Genomic DNA, 20,125 nt, shown 5'->3' with positions numbered 1-20,125 from the left:
AAAACTTCCTTCCACACTTAACTCGTATAAAACTTCCAACACCTATCCCTATTATAGGCCTAGGGGGTGAAATATTAGTCAAAAACAAACTAAAAACGGGAATGCCAACTGAGTTCCAACTCCCGGAATCTCATAAAATCCTCTGGAATGAGATGGATTTTAAAAATAAATCATTCAAAGCTGTACCTATTACATCCTCTGAATGTTACTGTTAATCTTGGTAAGGGCAGTCTAGAAATAAATAACAAAAAACTATTGTTTAACTACGCTGCACCAGAAGAAATTAATCTTCAAACCGAAATCAGGACAGACCCTGAACAAAAATTGTTTGAGAACCTCAACATTGAGGAATCCGACGCATTACGGCGGATCCTTAACGGAAATAAGGATCTTTTCTATAAAGAAGGTACCAACCTAACGTGTACCACTCAAACAAAACACCAGATTATAACCAAATCAAACAAGCCATTATATTCAAAGGCATACAGTTTCCCACAAATACATGACAACGAAGTTAAATTACAAATGGAAGAAATGTTAAAACAAGGAATAATTAGTCATTCCACTTCCCCTTATAATGCTCCTATTTGGATTGTACCCAAAAAAAATGAACAATTCTGGAAAAACAAAATGGAGAATCGTTATCGATTACCGTAAATTGAATGAGGAAACAATTGAAGATAAGTTTCCTATTCCAAACATCGAATCAATATTCGATAAACTAGGGAAATCTCAATACTTCACTACCCTAGATCTTGCTAAAGGTTTCCATCAAATTGAAGTTGCAGAATCCGACCGTCAAAAAACTGCTTTTTCAACACCTCAAGGACGAATTTATCCGAATGCCTTTTGGATTGAAAAATGCCCCCGCAACGTTCCAACGAATGCTGAACGAAGTTCTAAAGGACCACATTAATAAAATATGTGTCGTATACCTCGACGATATTTTAATTTTTGCTACATCTCTCCAGGAAATGGAGGATAATACAAAAAAAAATCTAGCAACTCTTCGCAAATATCACCTCAAAATACAAATCGACAAATGTAAATTCTTCTCAAAAGAAACAGATTACCTAGGCCACATACTGGCTACGGATGGAATCAAACCAAATCCTGATAAAATAAATGTCATAAGAAACTTAAAAATCCCTAATACTACAAAAGAGATAAAATCATTTCTGGGAATAACAGGATATTATCGAAAATTTATTAACAATTATGCAGAAATTGCATCACCATTAACCGATGCACTCAAAAAATCTAATAAAATAAACATAGATGACCCAAAATACTGTGCAGTTTTCGAAAAATTAAAAGACCTTATCACCAATTATCCTATTCTGAGATACCCGGATTTCAAAAAGAAATTCACACTAACCACTGACGCTAGCGATAAAGCTATCGGAGTAGTATTATCTCAACAAGGACACCCTATTTCATTCGCGAGTAGAACCCTCAACGAACATGAGAGAAATTACTCGACGATAGAAAAGGAATTACTATCAATAATCTGGTCAACACAATATTTCAGACCATATCTTTATGGTGTACAATTCGACATTCGTACAGACCATAGACCTTTAATCTAAAGGAACCAAATAGTAAACTCCAGCGATGGAAAATAAAATTAAATGAGTATAATTACAACATTGAGTATATAAAAGGCAAGGAAAACAAAGTAGCAGATTTTCACAGCCGAATAGACACAGATATCCACCAAATAAATGTAATTCAGGAAGCACCTGATAATGAAACAGTACTTTCTGAAAGTATGGAAAGTAATCGTGTTACCATTCATTCGGTGATTGAAGATCAAAACGACTTCATATCCTTTAAAGAAGGAATCGTTAACATATACAAAACACAAATAATAATAACAAAACATAAACACAGAGAAAGTAAGTTTGTAAATAAAAAACTGAAAATATATATCGACGAAAACGATATCAAATGTAAAAATTCAGTAATAGATATACTGAAACGTTATATTCCAGAAAAAGGTAAAATTTGAATATACTGTGAACTAAATGATCGCATGTGGAATAAAATACAATTAGTAATTATCAGCTTATACTCAAACAACATAAAATTAAAATTCTTGAAGTGTACAAAATATGCAATTGATCTACTAAATGAAGATCAATGCTATCAGAAAATCAAACAAATACACGAAAATGGGAATCATCGCGGAATAAATGAAAATTTCGAAGAAATTAAAAACCTATACCACGGTATATATAAATTACTCACCAAATATATAAACAATTGCGAAATATGCAATCTCGTAAAATATGATCGACATCCTGCCAAACCAAAATTTAAATTAACCGAAACACCTTCGGATATAAACCAAACATTACATATCGACATCTTTTTCATTGGAAAAAAACAATTCTTTATAAGTATCGATAAATTCTCAAACACCTTTACACAGAGGAAACCTTAGACAAAAATACAATCACCTTTATAAACCTAATTCGAGAAAGGAATGCTAATCTAGGCAAACCACAAAAAATTATAGCTGAAAATGAATTTAATCTAATAAATGTCAGACTATTTACGTAGCGAAAACATAGAAGTTCATTTTACCTCCCCAAATACACATACTGGAAACTCAGACATGAATAGCTGTCATAAAACTTTAATTGATCAAATTAGAGTACTAAGTCTAACAAATCCAGAAATGAACATCACCGAAAAAATACTAAAAGCTACTGAACATTATAATAACACAATCCATTCAACTACCGGCTATAAACCTATCGAAATACAATAAGGATTGCACAATAAAAACAAAATCTCCCAACAAATAAAAAGAAAGAAACTAAAATGGATAGAATATCAAAACAAAAACCGTGAATTAGAACAGGACATCCGTCACAACAGAGTCTTCATTAAAAACTATGCTAATGAAAGACACAAGGAGGAACCAAAATTCCGAAAAGTCGATATAATCAAAAATGAAAATAATGAGATCATATTAACAAAAAATAACAAACCTAGAAATAAAATACATCCAGTCAGAATAAAACGCATCAAAAAATTTATGAAAAATCCTGAACCAAATCATAAATTAAAATCGGAATTAAAAACAGAAAAAGCATCTGAATACATTATTACAGACGAACAAAAATTAATAATTAAACATGCTTTAAATCAAAGTTCAGAAACCGAAATAATAAATAATAAATTTAAATTAAATATATCTAGAAAAGATATCCACACCCTAAAAGAAAACCAATGGCTCAACGATCAAATTATAAATTTCTATTTCAACCTTATTGCTGAACGCAGTAAACAAAATAATAATTTACCAAGAATATACAGTATGAATACATTCTTCATACCTTGTCTCCAACAAAACGGATACCAATCAATTAGTAATTGGACACGTAAAATCAACATATTCTCATTTGATATAATCATAATCCCAGTACATGTAAATAACGTACATTGGACTTTAGCTGTCATTGATCTTAAAAACAAAAGAATCAAATACTATGATTCATTGGGCAGTACAAACAACAAACTATTAGAAATGTTAGAAAATTATCTAAAACTAGAATCCTTGGAAAAACTAAAACAACCCCTTGATACAACAGAATTCGTGAAAGAAAACGTAGAAAATTCACCCGCACAGCAAAACGAAAATGACTGCTGAGTATTCAGTTGTGTAACAGCAGAATATATCGCTAAAAATAAAAACTTAACATTTTCACAAAAACAAATACCATATTTTAGATAGAAAATGATACTAGAGATCATAAATGGGGAATTACTCACATAAGATTATATTTTTTCCAGACCTTCGTAACAACACCAAAATCCAAAACCCGTATGTTGTTAAAAATAATAATAATTATAATGCTCTAACACACTTCAAGGCCCTGATCCAACATGGATTGTTGCGCCAACGATTATTATTATTATAATACCAACTATAAAAATGGAAATGACAATTGAACAAATAAAATCCGAATCAGGAATCGTTCTAATAAAAAAGGACCCAGTCAAACTAATAACAAACTACAGGAGAATATATCACAAAGTTGATCTTACCCAATACGAAATTGCACTTAATAAAATAACAAAAGACATTAATCTCAATCCATATACCGTTGAAACCATCAAAACCATTAAAGGAGAACTAAAACTTCTACATTTCGACAAACCCATAAATAACGTTGAAACTATAACGTAACCTAACATTAATATTAATAGCCAAACAACCGAAACCATTAATCCAATTACAATAAGTGGAATTACCGAACTCTGTAAATCAAAACTAGGCCAAATGCCAGGCTACATAGAATTATGTAAAACAGAAAAGGAATCCGAAACACTAAATCGAGAAAAACGCGGATTAATAAACCCAGTAGGTAAAATTTATAAATTACTCTTCCGAATCATGGACAACGATGACCATGAAGAAATAATGGAACATCTAATGGTAATAGATACAAATAATCACAACCTAATAAAATTATTGAATAACCAACTACAAATTAAAAATGTATTTCAAAACAACCTAAATAAAATAGTGGAAAATATAAATCATACAAATAGTTCATTCAAAACATTGGCGTCTGACATAAATAACACAACTTACCATATAAACAAAATCCTTGTAGAAATTCAATTAAATCACAGTTTAGATTTAATAAAGGACGAACTCGAAAAACTAATCGACAACGTAAACTCAGCTAGAACAGGTATAGTGTCTAGATCTATCTTAACATATGACGAAATTGATACATATAACCTTTCCATTGACGAACTCAAAGACATAACAACAAATGTCCTAATTAAAAGTAATATTCTAATATTTGTCATCAATATTCCAATACTTACACAACCAATATTGTCATACTATGTTAGCCAAGTACCAAACAAATACCACCAAACTTTAAACATTGACATTAAAAATGTAGTATTATATAACAACAAATATTTTAAGTTTGAAAAACATGTAAAATCCTTGAAAAATACATTACCATGTAAAAATAAAAACTGTATCATAGAATATAAGAATAATAATCAGGTAAGTGAAATTGAAAAAGGATTATTACTAGTAATAGATGTCAATGAAAAACTAAAACAAAACTGTAACGAAAAATTGTATGAACTAAACGGAATATTTGTAATTAGATTCAGTAATTGCAATATTGAAATAAACGAAAAAGTATACACAAACAATGTAAAACAATTTCAACAGATACTAATGCTCGAACCAATTAAAAATATTTCAAATTATAACATTAAAATAAATATGGAACAACTAAAGATTGAAAACATAAACAATTTGGAAAAAATTGAGGAAATCAAATTTGTTCATAAACAAAACATTATTGCAACAAGTACAATAATAATAATAATAATAATCATACTTACCGTACTATTTATTGCGTATCTGTACTTTAAAAATAATAAATCGATCAAAATTAATATAAATGAAAGCCGTAGAGAAGATATTGAAAAGGAGGGAGGAGTTACATATACACCTACTCATATTACAACAAACTTCTCCAACGACATATAAAGTAAACGATTTATAATCATTGGAAACACTTTACCAAACACACTCACATAAATTAAAATCATTGGAAACACTTTCCCAAACCCATTCACATAAATTAGAATCATTAGAAACACTTGACCATTAATCAATACCTTTATTATCAACATTCAGTCAAGTTAATACCAGAGTACTTTGTATAAACAATAAATATGAACCACTCATCAATAATTCTTAAACACTTATCCGATCTAAACATTCAGAAGATAAGAATAATATACCAAATGCATATCTAGCATATTCCTTATCTTTCAAAATATCAAATTACAAAAGATGCAATTCGGCATTTAACATCTTTTGTTCCATTTGAATATAAATACGAGCATTTTGTATCGAACAGTTAGTCTAGTGAAATCGCGTAAGAATAAGATCACGTACTTGGATCTTAATATTATAAGTGAACAATCAGAGTTTTTCTAATAAAGAAAGTATTAAGCAAAAATAATTCTTTTTTTTCGTTTATGGTTTCCGTAACCAAAACTCATACGCGGTGAAGAAGTGAATAGTGCGATCAGCTGATATAATGGTGAGCTTCATCAGCCGATCATCAAATCGTTCGACTTCTTTAATGGCATCACGGAAACCCTCTGAGATGGCAATGCCAACACCATATTGAGTGTGTGGGTTACCAAAATAGAGAAGTTTGTAGCCATTTTTACCGCGTTCGCGTTCAATGTCATAGCTTTTGGCACCAGACCATCTTTCCAGTTAGGGTACCAACATTTAGCGTGCAGACACGTATTTGTTTTGTTCGTTGTATGCGGACTAACTTGCTTACGTCCTGACGCCGTCCATGCGTCAAGAACCCTTGCCCATTTCTCGACAGGACTGGGGCCCGTCCTGCCGCGTCGACTGAGGTGGACGCCCTAGCATTTCTCCGAGGCCTGTGACTCAACCCGATCATCATGTTTGTAACGACATTGTATGCATTTTCTTGGTCGACCTGTCGCGGGGCCTGTCACCAAGAGAGATCAGGTAGGATTTAGCATAGTAGAATAACTCCAACGATACTCTATTTATCGTACGTTGCCTCAAACCCTCCGCCTTTACCTGGGCTTGGGACCAGCATGACAGTATGATATGATATGAATATGAAAATCCTCAAATATAATATGTATTATAATTTCAATTGTGTAGTTTGTTTATTGCTTTACTTTTGTTCTCATCGTTTTTTAAGGTTTTGTGTAAACACAAAACCTTATTAAAATCGGTTTACCGTCTGTCTGTCTGTCTGTCTGTCTGTCTGTCCGTCTGTCTGTCTGTCTGTCTGTCTGTCTGTCCGTCACACGCATTTTTCTCGGAAACGGTTATAGCGATTGACACCAAATTTGGTAGAAAGGTGGGAACTGTGAACGCTCACGCATACAGTGAGTTACATCATTTTACGTTGAATTTAAGGGGGGGTCCCCATACATGCAAAAGGGGGGTGTAAATTTTTTTTTCATCAAATATAGTCATGTGGGGTATCAAATTAAAGATCTCGATTAGTACTTTTCGAACCCGGTCTTAGTTTTGACATTTGTTAGAAAAGTGGGGAGTGCGGAGGGTTGAAAGTGACCATTCCTTTAAGGGGGCCATTCTCAGAAACGACTGAACCGAAAAATCTGAAAAAAATCAGGAGGCTGCCACTATATGGTGCCTGGGCTCCAAAATACCTTCCATACTGATATCTGTACAAATAAAGTTAATAATAGTATATTACCATAATTTTTAGTAATTGGCTGCAAAACCCCCCTTAAGTTCATGTTAGCAACATGAAATTTCGCAATAATATAGGGTATAATATAGAGCATGATCTCACCAAGTTTGGTCGAGATACCACTATTACTAACAAAGTTATAATACGTCAAAGTTGTCACTTCCTTGTAAATTCAAGACTATGAATGTCAATGTCATCCGAAAGTGGATATTCTCACATAATATATGCATATATTACGTGCTACGTACAAAGAAATACACAAAACCTTTCGTACCTGAAGCGTCCAGCTTCCGGTTTCCCGACTTGTTTTTAATTAAAAACGAAAACCTTATGATGTTCGCTGTCTTCTGGATAGGCTTGGAGAAGCTACTCTAAAAAATCCGCTAGGTGAAGGCGTTGTTGCGGCAACGCCTCCCCGAAAGTTTCACATCCACTGGAGCCGCATCTTCTCCTTTCTTCTGCTGTTTTCTGATGTAAAACTTTATTTCCACGAATGTTGTAATTTTTTATGGTTAATATTAATTTAAACCGCGTCACAGTTAGTCTTCGAAGCAGTCTCCTTTGCCCGGAACAGAGACGACAAAGGGTTCGTGCCGTTCACGTCCCTTCAAAAATTCCCTTTAATTCCTCCGCAGTTCCAAACACTCTTAATTACTCGTCAACAGTTCACCAAAAACTTCTTTTTCCCGTCAATAGTTCACCCAAAAACTCCTTTCACCCGCCAACAGTTCACAAACCAAAAAACTCCTTTCACCCGCCAACAGTTCACAAAAACTTCTTTCACCCGTCAACAGTTCACACACCAGAAACTTCCCGGCCTTCGGCCTCCCGTTTTTTTTCCACTTCTCAACCCAGCACCGTTTCACTTGCCGCTACATTGCCTTGAACTCTGTCTAGTCAATGTTGCGGCAACATGCGCATGCGCCTGCGGATGCGACAAGTCATTCACCTCTGTCAAGATTAATTTGCCCGAATTCAATAATGTGCAATCTGCGGCGAACATTAGGGTAATTGGATATTATTAAATGCATTATTTAAGCAAATTAATTAAGAAAGAGCCGCACGAGATTCCGCTCCCGTCGCGCAGCCGCGGTCATTACAGGGCAGCTGGGTTTTCGAGACCCGCTCGAGGAAAGACAGCTGAAGACCAGTGAGGCCATCACTGCTGATAGCGGCTGAGTGTTGGCGTGCTTACGAGGAAAGGCAGCCAAAGATCCAGACCTAAGTTAGGCCTTAAGGTCCTTCGCGAACATCTGATCCAATTTGGCATTGTACCGCTTTGCTGTACTGCTTAAGGGGGTCATCCCGTGTGTCGGGTTGGAGAAATCGATTTTTTTTTGCATGAATTGTATCTATATATAGTGGAGAATATGTGGGCAAAGGGATTTTCCGATATTCCGAGTCCTTCAGAAATTACAGGGTTAAACAGGTAAGGAGTTTGCAGCCGCGGCTAGAGTACTCGATGAGAAAGAACATCGAATCTTTTTTTACCTGTTAGTTTTTTACCTGAGCCTTATAAATTGGAACACAGGTATAAATATAAAAAGATGGAAAACCAATCAATTGTCTAAACTTATTTGCTCTTTGGAATAAAAAGGATAATCCAGTCTAGAGTGAGCACTGAAAGGCTTTCAAGCTATACTCAGTTATATTTTGTTGTAAGTATTGTGCTGTTTGTGTGTTCAGTGATTTTAAAAATTTTAAAAATGGATCGTACGAAGGGAGATCGCTTTATCGTTCAACGTCATGCTCGCACTAAAAAACGAGTATTTCATGGGAATCGATAGTTATCAGAGAAGAAAAAGGACTTCGCATCAACATCAGCAAAGAAACTTTTAGCAAGCATGAACATGGATGTTCCGATTGCGACAAGTTTTGTATATTGTATATTGGATTTTGCTGGAGTTTTCTCCGGTATTTCTGCAAATTTCTGCAAATAATAAAATATACGTGGTAGTAAAAAAGGAATACGTAGGACATGTCGAGAAAAGAATGGGAACGCGGCTTAGAAATGCAACGCAGAATCACAAAGCCATTGGTGGAAAAGGGGCTGGAAAACTTGCTGATAAGGACCTCACTACATTTCCTGGGCTGGCTATTCGTCGACACGCAAATTCGATAGAAGGAATGAAGCAAGAAATTTGGGAAACTTTCTTTCATAAATGTTTTACAGACGAAAATCCTCAGCATCAAAATTGTCCAGCAGGCGAGGACAGTTGGTGCAAATGGCGCAAAGCGGAAGCTAAAGGAGAACTGGATAGTTTTCACCACGAGAAGGCACCTTTGACTGAAGAAGTTCAAACAGTCATCAAACCAATCTACGAAGATTTGTCACGAGATGATATCTTGAACAGATGTTTACGAGCAGAGACCCAGAATAACAATGAGTCGTTAAATGCATTGATCTGAACTTTCGCTCATAAACACCTTCATTCTGGGGCCAAGGTCGTAGAATTAGCCACTTTTCTGGCTATAATTATTTTCAATGAAGGATTCAATGGCATTCTCAAAATCCTAGTGACAATGGGATGTCAAGTTGGTCACATATGTCAGGTTTGTGCCGACCGCCGTAATGAAGCGCGAATTTTGCGGTCCGAACGACGAACGCCTGACCTCGCTAAAAGAGCCACAATTGACACCAGAGAGCAACAATCGCCCTTACAAGACTTTTTTGAAGAAACGAAGGGTGCTCTCTATGGACCAAGTATAGCAGATTAATGGTGAGCTAAAATTTTACTGTTGATAATCACATTTAAATTTTTAAATGCGTTTTTCTCGAAACTGCATCTTGAAAATCGGCTGCCACCATAGCTCAAAATCTATCCAACCAAATTCTTTGAAATTTTCACGGCTTCTTTAGTACATATTTCTACGGTCCGCGAACTAGGATAATTGCAATCGGACTGGTCGTTTTTTTTTATTCATAAAAAAAGCCGTAAAAAAACACCAAAATCCAAAAAATTAAGTTTAAAAGCCCACCAAAAATTTACCTTTTAATATTTTCTAATTATCCTAGTTTGCGGACCGTGGAATATTGTCCACATTAAAATGCCGTTTAGTTTTTTTCCCTCAGATGAACGCAGCTCCCTCCAGCGTGGCAGCAGAAAAACACCTTTTTTTGGAGATGGGTACATAAATTAACACCTATTTCGAAAATTAGCTACGGAATCAAGCTGAAAAATTTATCACATATACCAGAGGTATCAATAAACATATGGTGACGTTTCTATCTTTATCCAGTCCTTCAAAATAATTTTTCAAAGAAAGGCAAAAAAACAGCCTTCACACGGGATGACCCCCTTAAGTTGAAGAGCCGCTTATACACGACATCTCCGACCTGAAATTCACGAGCTTGGCATCGCAAGTTGTAACGACTTTCCTGTGTCTCTCTTGCTTGGAGGATGCGCCTCTGAACCTCCGCTCTCAGAATAGCAAGTTTATCCTGAGAACAGACCTCCAAGGTCGCATCAGGCAAGGCCTTCAGGCGTCGTAAAAAGGCGTAGGTATTCCCATGGGTGACCAAGCTTTGCCCAAAAACGACGTGATAGGTCAAATCGATATGCAAACGTTGAAATACCCGATCAGAGATGAGCGCTTTTCCCATTAGAGGGCGCAGCGTTTGGTTGGGAGCTTTTGACGTCTTGCACGTTTCATAATTGCGAATATAGTCCTTGACCTGGGAAACCATTTTAGGCCAATAAAACCACAACCGCAGTCTACCAGGTTTTACCTCTAACTACTCAGCTATCCAGATACCTTGTGAATACATTCGAGATAAAGAATCCGGAACCAGATGTTGTGGTCCCTTCCTGTGGTTGATAATGAACGAGAATCCTTGAAGCTTGAATGTCCATCTGGCCAGTCTGCCGTAAAGACAAAGTGAGAGAGACAAAGTGTTCGTGCCGTTCACGTCCCTTCAAAAATTCCCTTTAATTCCTCCACAGTTCCAAACACTCTTAATTACCCGTCAACAGTTCACCAAAAACTTCTTTTTCCCGCCAACAGTTCACCCAAAAAACTCCTTTCACCCGCCAACAGTTCACAAAAACTTTTTTCACCCGCCAACAGTTCACAAACCTGAAACTTCCCGGCATTCAATAATGTGCAATCTGCGACGAACATTAGGGTAATTGGATATTATTAAGTGCATTATTTAAGCAAATTAATTAAGAAAGAGCCGAATGAGATTCCGCTCCCGTCGCGCAGCTGCGCTCACTACAAGTGAGATAGGACTCATTTTCGGAAACTACCAAACCTAAAAATCCGAGAAAAATCAGGGTGCTGCAGTTAGCTGAAATTTAGGCCTCAAAATAGGTCCCATTCCGATATCTGCTCAAATAAACTTACTAATAGTATATTACTAACTTTTAGGAATTTACAAACCCCCCTTAGATTCATCCTAGGAATTTTCTACCAGCATAGAGGATAATATTTTGTATATAAGTTCAAAATTTCATGGAAATGTGGTCATTAGCGCCAAAGTTATAGCAGTTCAAACTCAGCAATTTCGCGCGAATTAACTGCTGCATGGCTTTGGCAAATAAGACGCTGATGTCATAATTAACGGGAGTAATTGACATTCGCGTGAAATATTAAAGTGGCATTTATGAAGAATGTACTTATCTCCAGTCCTTTTTTAGGTTTTGCGTAAAACACTTGTGTAAATCTAAGCCTCGAGAGATGTCCCATTCCGATATCTGCTCAAATAAAGTTACTAATAGTATATTACCGACTTTTAGAAATTGACTAAAAAACGCCCCTTAAGTTCATCGTAGGAATACTAAATTTTGCACCGGCATAGAGGATACGCGTGCCAAGTTTCATGAAAATCCACCTATTAGTGCCAAAGTTATAGCAGTTCAAACTTCAATTCAATTCAATTTCATGCGATTTAACAGCATCCTAACCCATGCAAATGATATGATGACGTCCTAATTAACGAAAATAATTGACATTCGAGCGAAATACTAAAATTCCATTCATGAAGAATCTATTTCTCCCCAGCCCTTTTTAAGGTTTTGTGTAAAGCAAAACCTTATTAAAATCGATTCAATGTCTGTCTGTGTGCCGGTCACACGCACTTTTCTCCAAAACGCCTAAACCGATCCGAATGAAATTTGGTGAACAGATGCGAACTATGAAATCCCACACATACAGCGAGTGGCATAAATTTAGATGAAGGTTAAAGGGGGGCTCCGCATTCTTACAAAAGAGGGAATCAAACATGGATGCAGTCGTGTAGGATATCAAATGAAAGGTCTCGATTTGCACTTTCTGAAACTGACATTAGTTTTGGTATAGATTGCAAAGTGTGTGAGCAACGAATCAAAACGTGCGGACTTAAAGTGAGACAGGACTCATTTTCGTAAACTACCCAACCTAAAAATCCGGAAAAAATCAGGGTGGTGCACTTAGGTGAAATCTAGGCCTGAAAATAGGTCCCATTCCGATATCTCGTCAAATAAACTTACTAATAGTATTTTAGTCACAGTTGTATAACTAAAAAATCAAATCACGCAACTTCTATTTGTGTTGTAAATATATTATTTCCGCTTTGTTTTGAACAAATCTTTGGATGGCAATTTTGTTAGAGTTGTTTCTTATAAAATTTGTGGAAAATATTAGTAACAAATATTAAACCGCTAAAATACTAAACTACTCAAAAACCCTCGTCAATTTTAAACGAGATAAAACTTTCTAACGAGAAATTTACCAAGTTGCAATGGAATACAATATTTTAAATTAAAGGAGAAAACGCGAGTGTTCACTGCCGCGGTTGGAAACAGAAGAGACCGACTTATTTCCATGCGGTCCTTACTGTCCCAACCAACGGCATTTTTTTACCGCTGGTTCTCCACTCCCCTGGTGCGTTCAGAAAACGCGTGAGTGGAGAGTTTCGGAGTTCAGCGCCATCTACCCGTCCGCATCCGCAACATCCGAAATAAATTTCGAATGCTGCAGATCCTGCCGCGCCACATCACTCCGCCCCCAGACGAAACCTAGGCGGTTTCGGCGACGGATCCCCGAACTTCGTTCGCCGTTAATCCACGAAGCGGACACGACGTTGCCTCGGGGCGCACACGGGTTTCAGCCTGGACAAAGAGACCGCCTTTTTGTGACCACCGATCTCGAGCTGGAAGAAATGGTCTCCCCGCTCGAGAACGCGGTACGGGCCCTCATATGGAGGCTGCAGCGGCTTCCGGACGGCATCCGTCCTGATCAGTACGTGCGTGCACGTGTCCAGTTCCTTGGGCGAACAAGCAGGTATGGACGAGTGTCGAGTGGGTGGTGGCGCTTTGATGCGTCGGAGATTGTCCCTCAGCAGACGCACCAACCCCGATTCGGTGAGACCCGATCTCTTGTCGAAGACCGGATCGCTTGGGAGTCTTGGGTTCTCCCCGTAAACCAGCTCCGCGGGGCTGGCAGCAAATTCCTCTCGGCGGGTTGTACGAAGGCCGAGTAGGACGAGAGGCAAGACTTGAGTCCAGGACGGGTCGTCGCGTGCCATAACGGCGGCTTTCAGCGTCCGGTGCCAACGTTCTAGCATCCCATTGGACTGCGGGTGGTATGCAGTAGTCCGCTGGCGTTTAAAACCCAGGAGTTTGCCTAACTCGGAGAAAAGGGTGGACTCAAATTGCATTCCCTGGTCAGTGATGATCACTGCAGGGACGCCAAAGCGAGGTATCCACTCTCGACAGAGGGCTTCGGCACAAGATTGCGCCGTAATGTCCTTCAGAGGTATTGCCTCAGGCCACCGCGTGAACCTGTCGATGATTGTGAGGCAATACTTGTAACCGTGCGAGTCTCGCAAAGGCCCTATTATGTCGAGGTGTATGGTGTGGAAACGCTTGGTAGTGCGGGGGAATGAGCCCACTTCTTTCCTTACATGCCTGGAGACTTTACACTTCTGGCATGCGATGCACTCTCTGGCCCAGGAATTGATATCCTTGTTCATGGAGGGCCAGAAGTATTTTCCGGTGACTAACCGGTTTGTTGTCCTGATGCCGGGGTGCGCCAAGTCGTGAACTGCGTGGAACACTTCCTTGCGAAATGTGGCCGGAATGTAAGGCCGAGGTTCCTTTTCCGAGTCTTCGCAGCAGAGCGAGAGGTTTGAGCCGAAGATGGGCAACTCCCGAAATTTGTATTTGGGGTTGTACTTGAGGCTCTGAAGTGCTGCGTCATCCACTTGCGCCTTGGCAATAGCCGAGAAATCGAGTGAGGCGGGGATGTTAACTTCGGAGACACGAGACAAAGCGTCAGCAACAATGTTGTCCTTCCCGGACACGTGCTGGATGTCTGACGTGAACTGGCTTATGAAGCTCAGGTGTCGAAGCTGACGAGGGGACGCTTTGTCGGGCTTCTGTTTCAAAGCGAACGTGAGAGGCTTATGGTCCGTGAACACTGTGAACGGCCTGCCTTCTAGGGAGAAACGGAAGTATTTGATGGACAGGTATGCGGCGAGCAGTTCGCGATCGTAGGTGCTGTAGTTCCGTTGAGCGGGATTCAACTGCTTCGAGAAGAAGCTCAACGGCTGCCAAACTTGGTCCACCTTTTGGTGAAGGGCAGCACCTACTGCGATGTCAGAGGCATCAACAAAAACGGCTAGGGGTGCATCTTGTAGAGGAAATGCCAAGAGTGTAGCATCAGCCAGTTGCTGTCTGGATTTATTGAACGCGCAGACAGCCTCTTCAGACCACACAATCTCTCGTGTGTCTTTTGTTTTGGGGCCAGACAAGTACGCGTTCAAAACGGACTGGTGATGGGCGGCCTTGGGCAGGAAACGACGGTAAAAGTTTAGCATGCCCAAGAACCTCCTCAACTCCCTCACTGTTTTTGGACGCGGGAAGCTTGTGATTGCTTGCACCTTGTCTGGGTCGGGCTGTATTCCTTCAGAGGAAATGGAGTGGCCGAGGAATCTCACCTGTTTTTGAAGGAATTTGCACTTCTCAACGTTTAGGACTAAACCGGCCTCAAGGAGACGTTGAAAAATGCACTCGAGATGGGCTAAGTGCTCAGACTCAGTAGAAGAAGCGACCAAAACATCATCCAAATATACGAAACAGAAATCGAGGTTTCGCAGGACTGAGTGAATGAACCTTTGAAAGGTTTGCGCCGCATTGCACAATCCGAAAGTCATTCGGGTGAACTCGAAGAGTCCAAAGGGTGTGCATATTGCCGTCTTTGGAATGTCTTCAGGAGCTACTGGGATTTGGTGGTATGCCTTGGCTAAGTCCAAGCTCGAAAAGATGCGGCAATTCGCGAGGTGATGCGCAAAGTCGTGGATGAGTGGAATCGGATATCGGTCAGGAACAGTCTGTGCGTTTAGCCTTCTGTAATCCCCACAGGGACGCCATTCGCCATTTGGCTTAGGGACCATATGTAAAGGGGAAGACCAACAGCTGTTTGAGGGCCTGCAGATACCCTGTTGAACAAGTTGTTCAAATTCTCTCCGCGCGATAGCCAGTTTCTGGGGTGGTAGAGGACGCACCTTTGAGAAAATCGGGGAACCAGTAGTATTTATGTGGTGCTGCACATTGTGCTTTACTGGTTTCGAGAGACTACACTCGGTAGTTATCTGGCTGAACTTTTGGAGGAGTGTCCGAACACGAGAGTCGGAGATGTCTTCCAAAAGAACGGAAAGGTTATTGTCAGCGTGAGATACCATTTGGCCCGACGAATTTAGTTTGGTTGTGGGGTCTATAAGGGACTTATGTTGCAAGTCCACCAGCAACCCATAGTGACACAAGAAGTCTGCGCCTAATATGGGGAAGCTGACATCCGCCAGGATGAAACGCCACGGAAACGTCCTACGCAAGCCAAGACTCACGTCCACTTGCCTGTACCCGTATGTATTGATGCGGGAGGAATTTGCTGCCGCCAGTTTGAGGGGTTGTGGAAATAGTCGATGATGCTGGGGTACGGGAAGAACCGAAACCTGCGCACCCGTGTCGACGAGGTAGTTGCGCCTGCTGGGGGGTCGAAAATAGTTAGGCGACGTGGCGCTGCGCTCTGGGTGGCCGTCGCCAAGACCCCTCGCGGACCTAGTTTTTTGCGGTAGGCGCGAATTTGCAAGGTAGCGTACATCTTGTCGCTTTATCTCCGAATCTCAGATGATACCAGCAAATACCTTTGTCCGCAGGCTGCCTTGACGACCTGCTACCCGAACGCCCTTTTCGTGTGGCAGACCGTGAGCGAGCTCGCGACCTGGCACTCGAACGCTGAGCGTCCAACGTCGCCCGCATCTCGGCCACGCTGGCAGTTAAGGCCGCGATCTCGCGCCGTAAGTCGCTGACCTCATCCGACGGTGGTTGAACGGCCGCTATGGTTGGGCGAACGTACACCTCCTGTACCTGGTCGGCCGTCGCTGCTAGTTCCTCCAAGGAACCGGAGACGCAGGCTAGGATCGCCTGGGTGCCCTCCGGGAGCCGACGCAGCCAGAGCGACCTGATCAGATCGTCGCCGATCTTGCTCCCACCCAATTGCCTCATTTCCCGAAGCAATTGGCTGGGAGTTCGATCACCCAACGTTAAACCCGCCAGCAAGTGGTCTAATTTTGCCGACTCGCTTGCCGACAGGCGCCTGATCAACTCGCTCTTGAGCTGCGAGTACGATGCCGACTTCACCACGTCGGACACCAGAAGTATGGACTCTTCGTCCAGGCCGACCACCGCGTAGTTGAAACGGGTCGCGTCCGATGTGATGACGGACATTTGGAACTGTGCTTCCAAATGCACGAACCACAGCTCGGGGTTCCGCCGCCAAAACGGAGGAACGCGTACGGCGAGGGCGGTCACTTGTGGGTCCGATGGGCCTGCCGCGTCTTTATTGTCAAACGACATTTTTCTTACCGAAAAGTACGAGATTGAGATGCAGACGCGGTGAGTTTATAATGAAACGCGGTGAACTTTACACCGACACGGCAGGCCGCACCCACAAATGCACGCACGAAACGAGAAAAACAACAACCGAAGCGGACGCTCTCCAGCGCAGACCAAAAACACCAAGGAAATGTAGAACCCGCGATGCGAAACACTTCAACGCCGTCTCTTGCAGCGATTTTTGATTATTATTGTCACTTGTTAAATTTTAATAATATAAATAACAATTAGTGCAAATTTTATACGAAAGTTTATTCGAGGTGCCTGCCTGTGCCCGCTGTAGGGTCCTGATGGGTTGCGATGCGGCGTTGTTTACGTCGTCAGCTTGTAGCGCTGATGGGTTGTGATGCGGCGCTGTTTACGTCGTCAGCTCGTAGCGCTGATGGGTTGCGATGAGGCGTTGTTTATGTCGTCAGCTCGTAGCGCTGATGGGTTGCGATGCGGCGTTGTTTATGTCGTCAGCTCGTAGCGCTGATGGGTTGCGATGCGGCGTTGTTTATGTCGTCAGCTCGTAGCGCTGATGGGTTGCGATGCGGCGTTGTTTATGTCGTCAGCTCGTAGTGCTGATAGGTTGCGTTTCTCACATTATTTAGGCGCTTCGTCGGCTGTAGCTGCGGCGTCTGTTGCTGTGGCGATGGTTGTGGCCGGGGCTGCGTGTTTTCTCTTCTTCGGGGTCACCAATTTAGTCACAGTTGTATAACTAAAAAATCAAATCACGCAACTTCTATTTGTGTTGTAAATATATTATTTCCGCTTTGTTTTGAACAAATCTTTGGATGGCAATTTTGTTAGAGTTGTTTCTTATAAAATTTGTGGAAAATATTAGTAACAAATATTAAACCGCTAAAATACTAAACTACTCAAAAACCCTCGTTAATTTTAAACGAGATAAAACTTTCTAACGAGAAATTTACCAAGTTGCAATGGAATACAATATTTTAAATTAAAGGAGAAAACGCGAGTGTTCACTGCCGCGGTTGGAAACAGAAGAGACCGACTTATTTCCATGCGGTCCTTACTGTCCCAACCAACGGCATTTTTTTACCGCTGGTTCTCCACTCCCCTGGTGCGTTCAGAAAACGCGTGAGTGGACAGTTTCGGAGTTCAGCGCCATCTACCCGTCCGCATCCGCAACATCCGAAATAAATTTCGAATGCTGCAGATCCTGCCGCGCCACAGTATCTTCCTTTTCTTCAGCCTTTGTCCCATTCATAAGGGGAGTCGGCTCGTCGTGATCGGCTTCGCCATATGGCTGTATGCCTGATCTGGGTGCAATCTCGAGGTTTTTAAATCCTCATCCAGCGTATCAAGCCACTGTTGTTTCGGACTGCCTTTTGATCGTTTACCATCGACTTTGATGTTCAAACCAATCTTGGCAAGTCTATTCTCGTTGGCACGAATTGCGTGACCATACCATCGAAGACGCCTCTCTCGCAACTTTTCCACGATCGGTGCAACCCCATAACGATCGAGGATATCCTCATTTCGGATGTGATCTAAACGTGTGACGCCACTAGTCCAACGAAGCATCTACGTCTCCATTACCGCAAGACGCCGTTCATTGTCTTTTATAGTCGGCCAACACTCAGAACATAGAGAGCGACTGAATGGACGACATTGCGATGCTAGGAAAACATCATCTGCATAAAGCAGTGTGTAGAGCGCTGGACATTCGATATCCCATGTGACGGTGTCCATAACAAGAACAAAGAAGAGTGGTGATAGGGCGCTTGATGAACACCAACAGAGACAGGAAGCGGTTTTGATACACCGATCGTGGTATAGCAATTGAACCCAGCGCACGAGTTCTTCTGGCATGAAGTGATGTCGGTCAAACGCTTTCTCTAGATCCAGAAAGACAATATAAAGAGGGCGATGCTTCTCACGGTGTTTCTCCATGAGTAACCGCGCAGTCTGTATTGCGTCAGTAGTACCGCAGTTCTTGACAAATCCGGCGTGATTCACGGTTATTTCAACGATTTCGCGGATACGGTTGTCAAAAATGCGTTCAAAAATCTTCATGGTATGGAAAGTAACCGAATCGGACGGTAATTTGAACATTCTGCTGGACTAACTTTCTTTTTAACGTTTTGTGTCAAACAAAACCTTATTAGAATCGAGTCGATGTCTGTCTGTCCGTCTCTCTGTCTGTCTGTCTCTCTGTTCGTCTGTCTGTCTGTCACAGCCGATTTATTCGGCAATGGCTGGACCGATGGTCACGAAAATTGGTAGGAGCATGTGGTCTGTTGTTCCCTTTACATGCAGCAACTGGCGCCATTTTCTGTTAAGTTTAAGGGGGGGCTCCCCATACATGTGAAAGGAGGCTGCACAATTTTTTTCCACAGAATGTGGCCATATGGGATATTAAACGAAAGGGCTCAATTAGTACTTTTCGAAACTGGTTCCATATTTGATATCGGGTAAAACATAGTGGGGGCTCAAAATATGACCAACAAAAAGCGTAACAGGTCTCGTTCTCAGAATCTATCCAACCGATAAATCTGAAAAAAAATCACATTGGTGCACCTCTACGAAATCTAGGCCTTAAGATACATCCGGGTCCGATATCTGCACAAATAAAATTAATAATAGTATATTTTCACATTTTTGAAATTTACCCGCCAACCCCCTTAAGGTCATCCTAGAAGTATAAAAATTTGGCCTAGGTGTAACGAAGAATATAGTCCACAAGTTGGTCAAGTTGGAAGAAAATCCAAGTTATAGGGGGTGAAACTTTACCATTTTTTTAAAATTTCTTACATTCTAAAACCTGTATGATGTCATCATCACATTTCAATTCATCAATAGCATAACGAAATGAGTTCTTATGAATGGGGACGGAAAGAATTATTTTCTTTCAGTTTTTTAGTTATTTGTATATGAATATCAATTACTCCAAACAGACGTATGTGTATGTAGGTATATAGTATATGCGTGCTAATGAAGTTTACGGGTAGTGTCTAATTCAGATAG

The 20,125-nt window shown here is 40.6% G+C and overlaps 1 protein-coding gene across 1 annotated transcript; it reads left to right on the top strand.

Moving 5' to 3' along the window:
- The first annotated feature begins 4,035 nt into the window (after positions 1-4,035).
- On the top strand, positions 4,036-5,569 carry LOC119647163. The gene is made up of 2 exons (XM_038047967.1): positions 4,036-4,170; positions 4,296-5,569. Coding segments are annotated over exons 1-2 (1,245 nt in total). The 5' UTR covers positions 4,036-4,169; the 3' UTR covers positions 5,540-5,569.
- The last annotated feature ends 14,556 nt before the right edge of the window (positions 5,570-20,125 follow it).

Source organism: Hermetia illucens, chromosome 1 (assembly GCF_905115235.1).
Source record: "Hermetia illucens chromosome 1, iHerIll2.2.curated.20191125, whole genome shotgun sequence".
NCBI lineage: Eukaryota > Metazoa > Arthropoda > Insecta > Diptera > Stratiomyidae > Hermetia > Hermetia illucens.
This window is presented reverse-complemented; position numbering and strand designations above follow the sequence as displayed.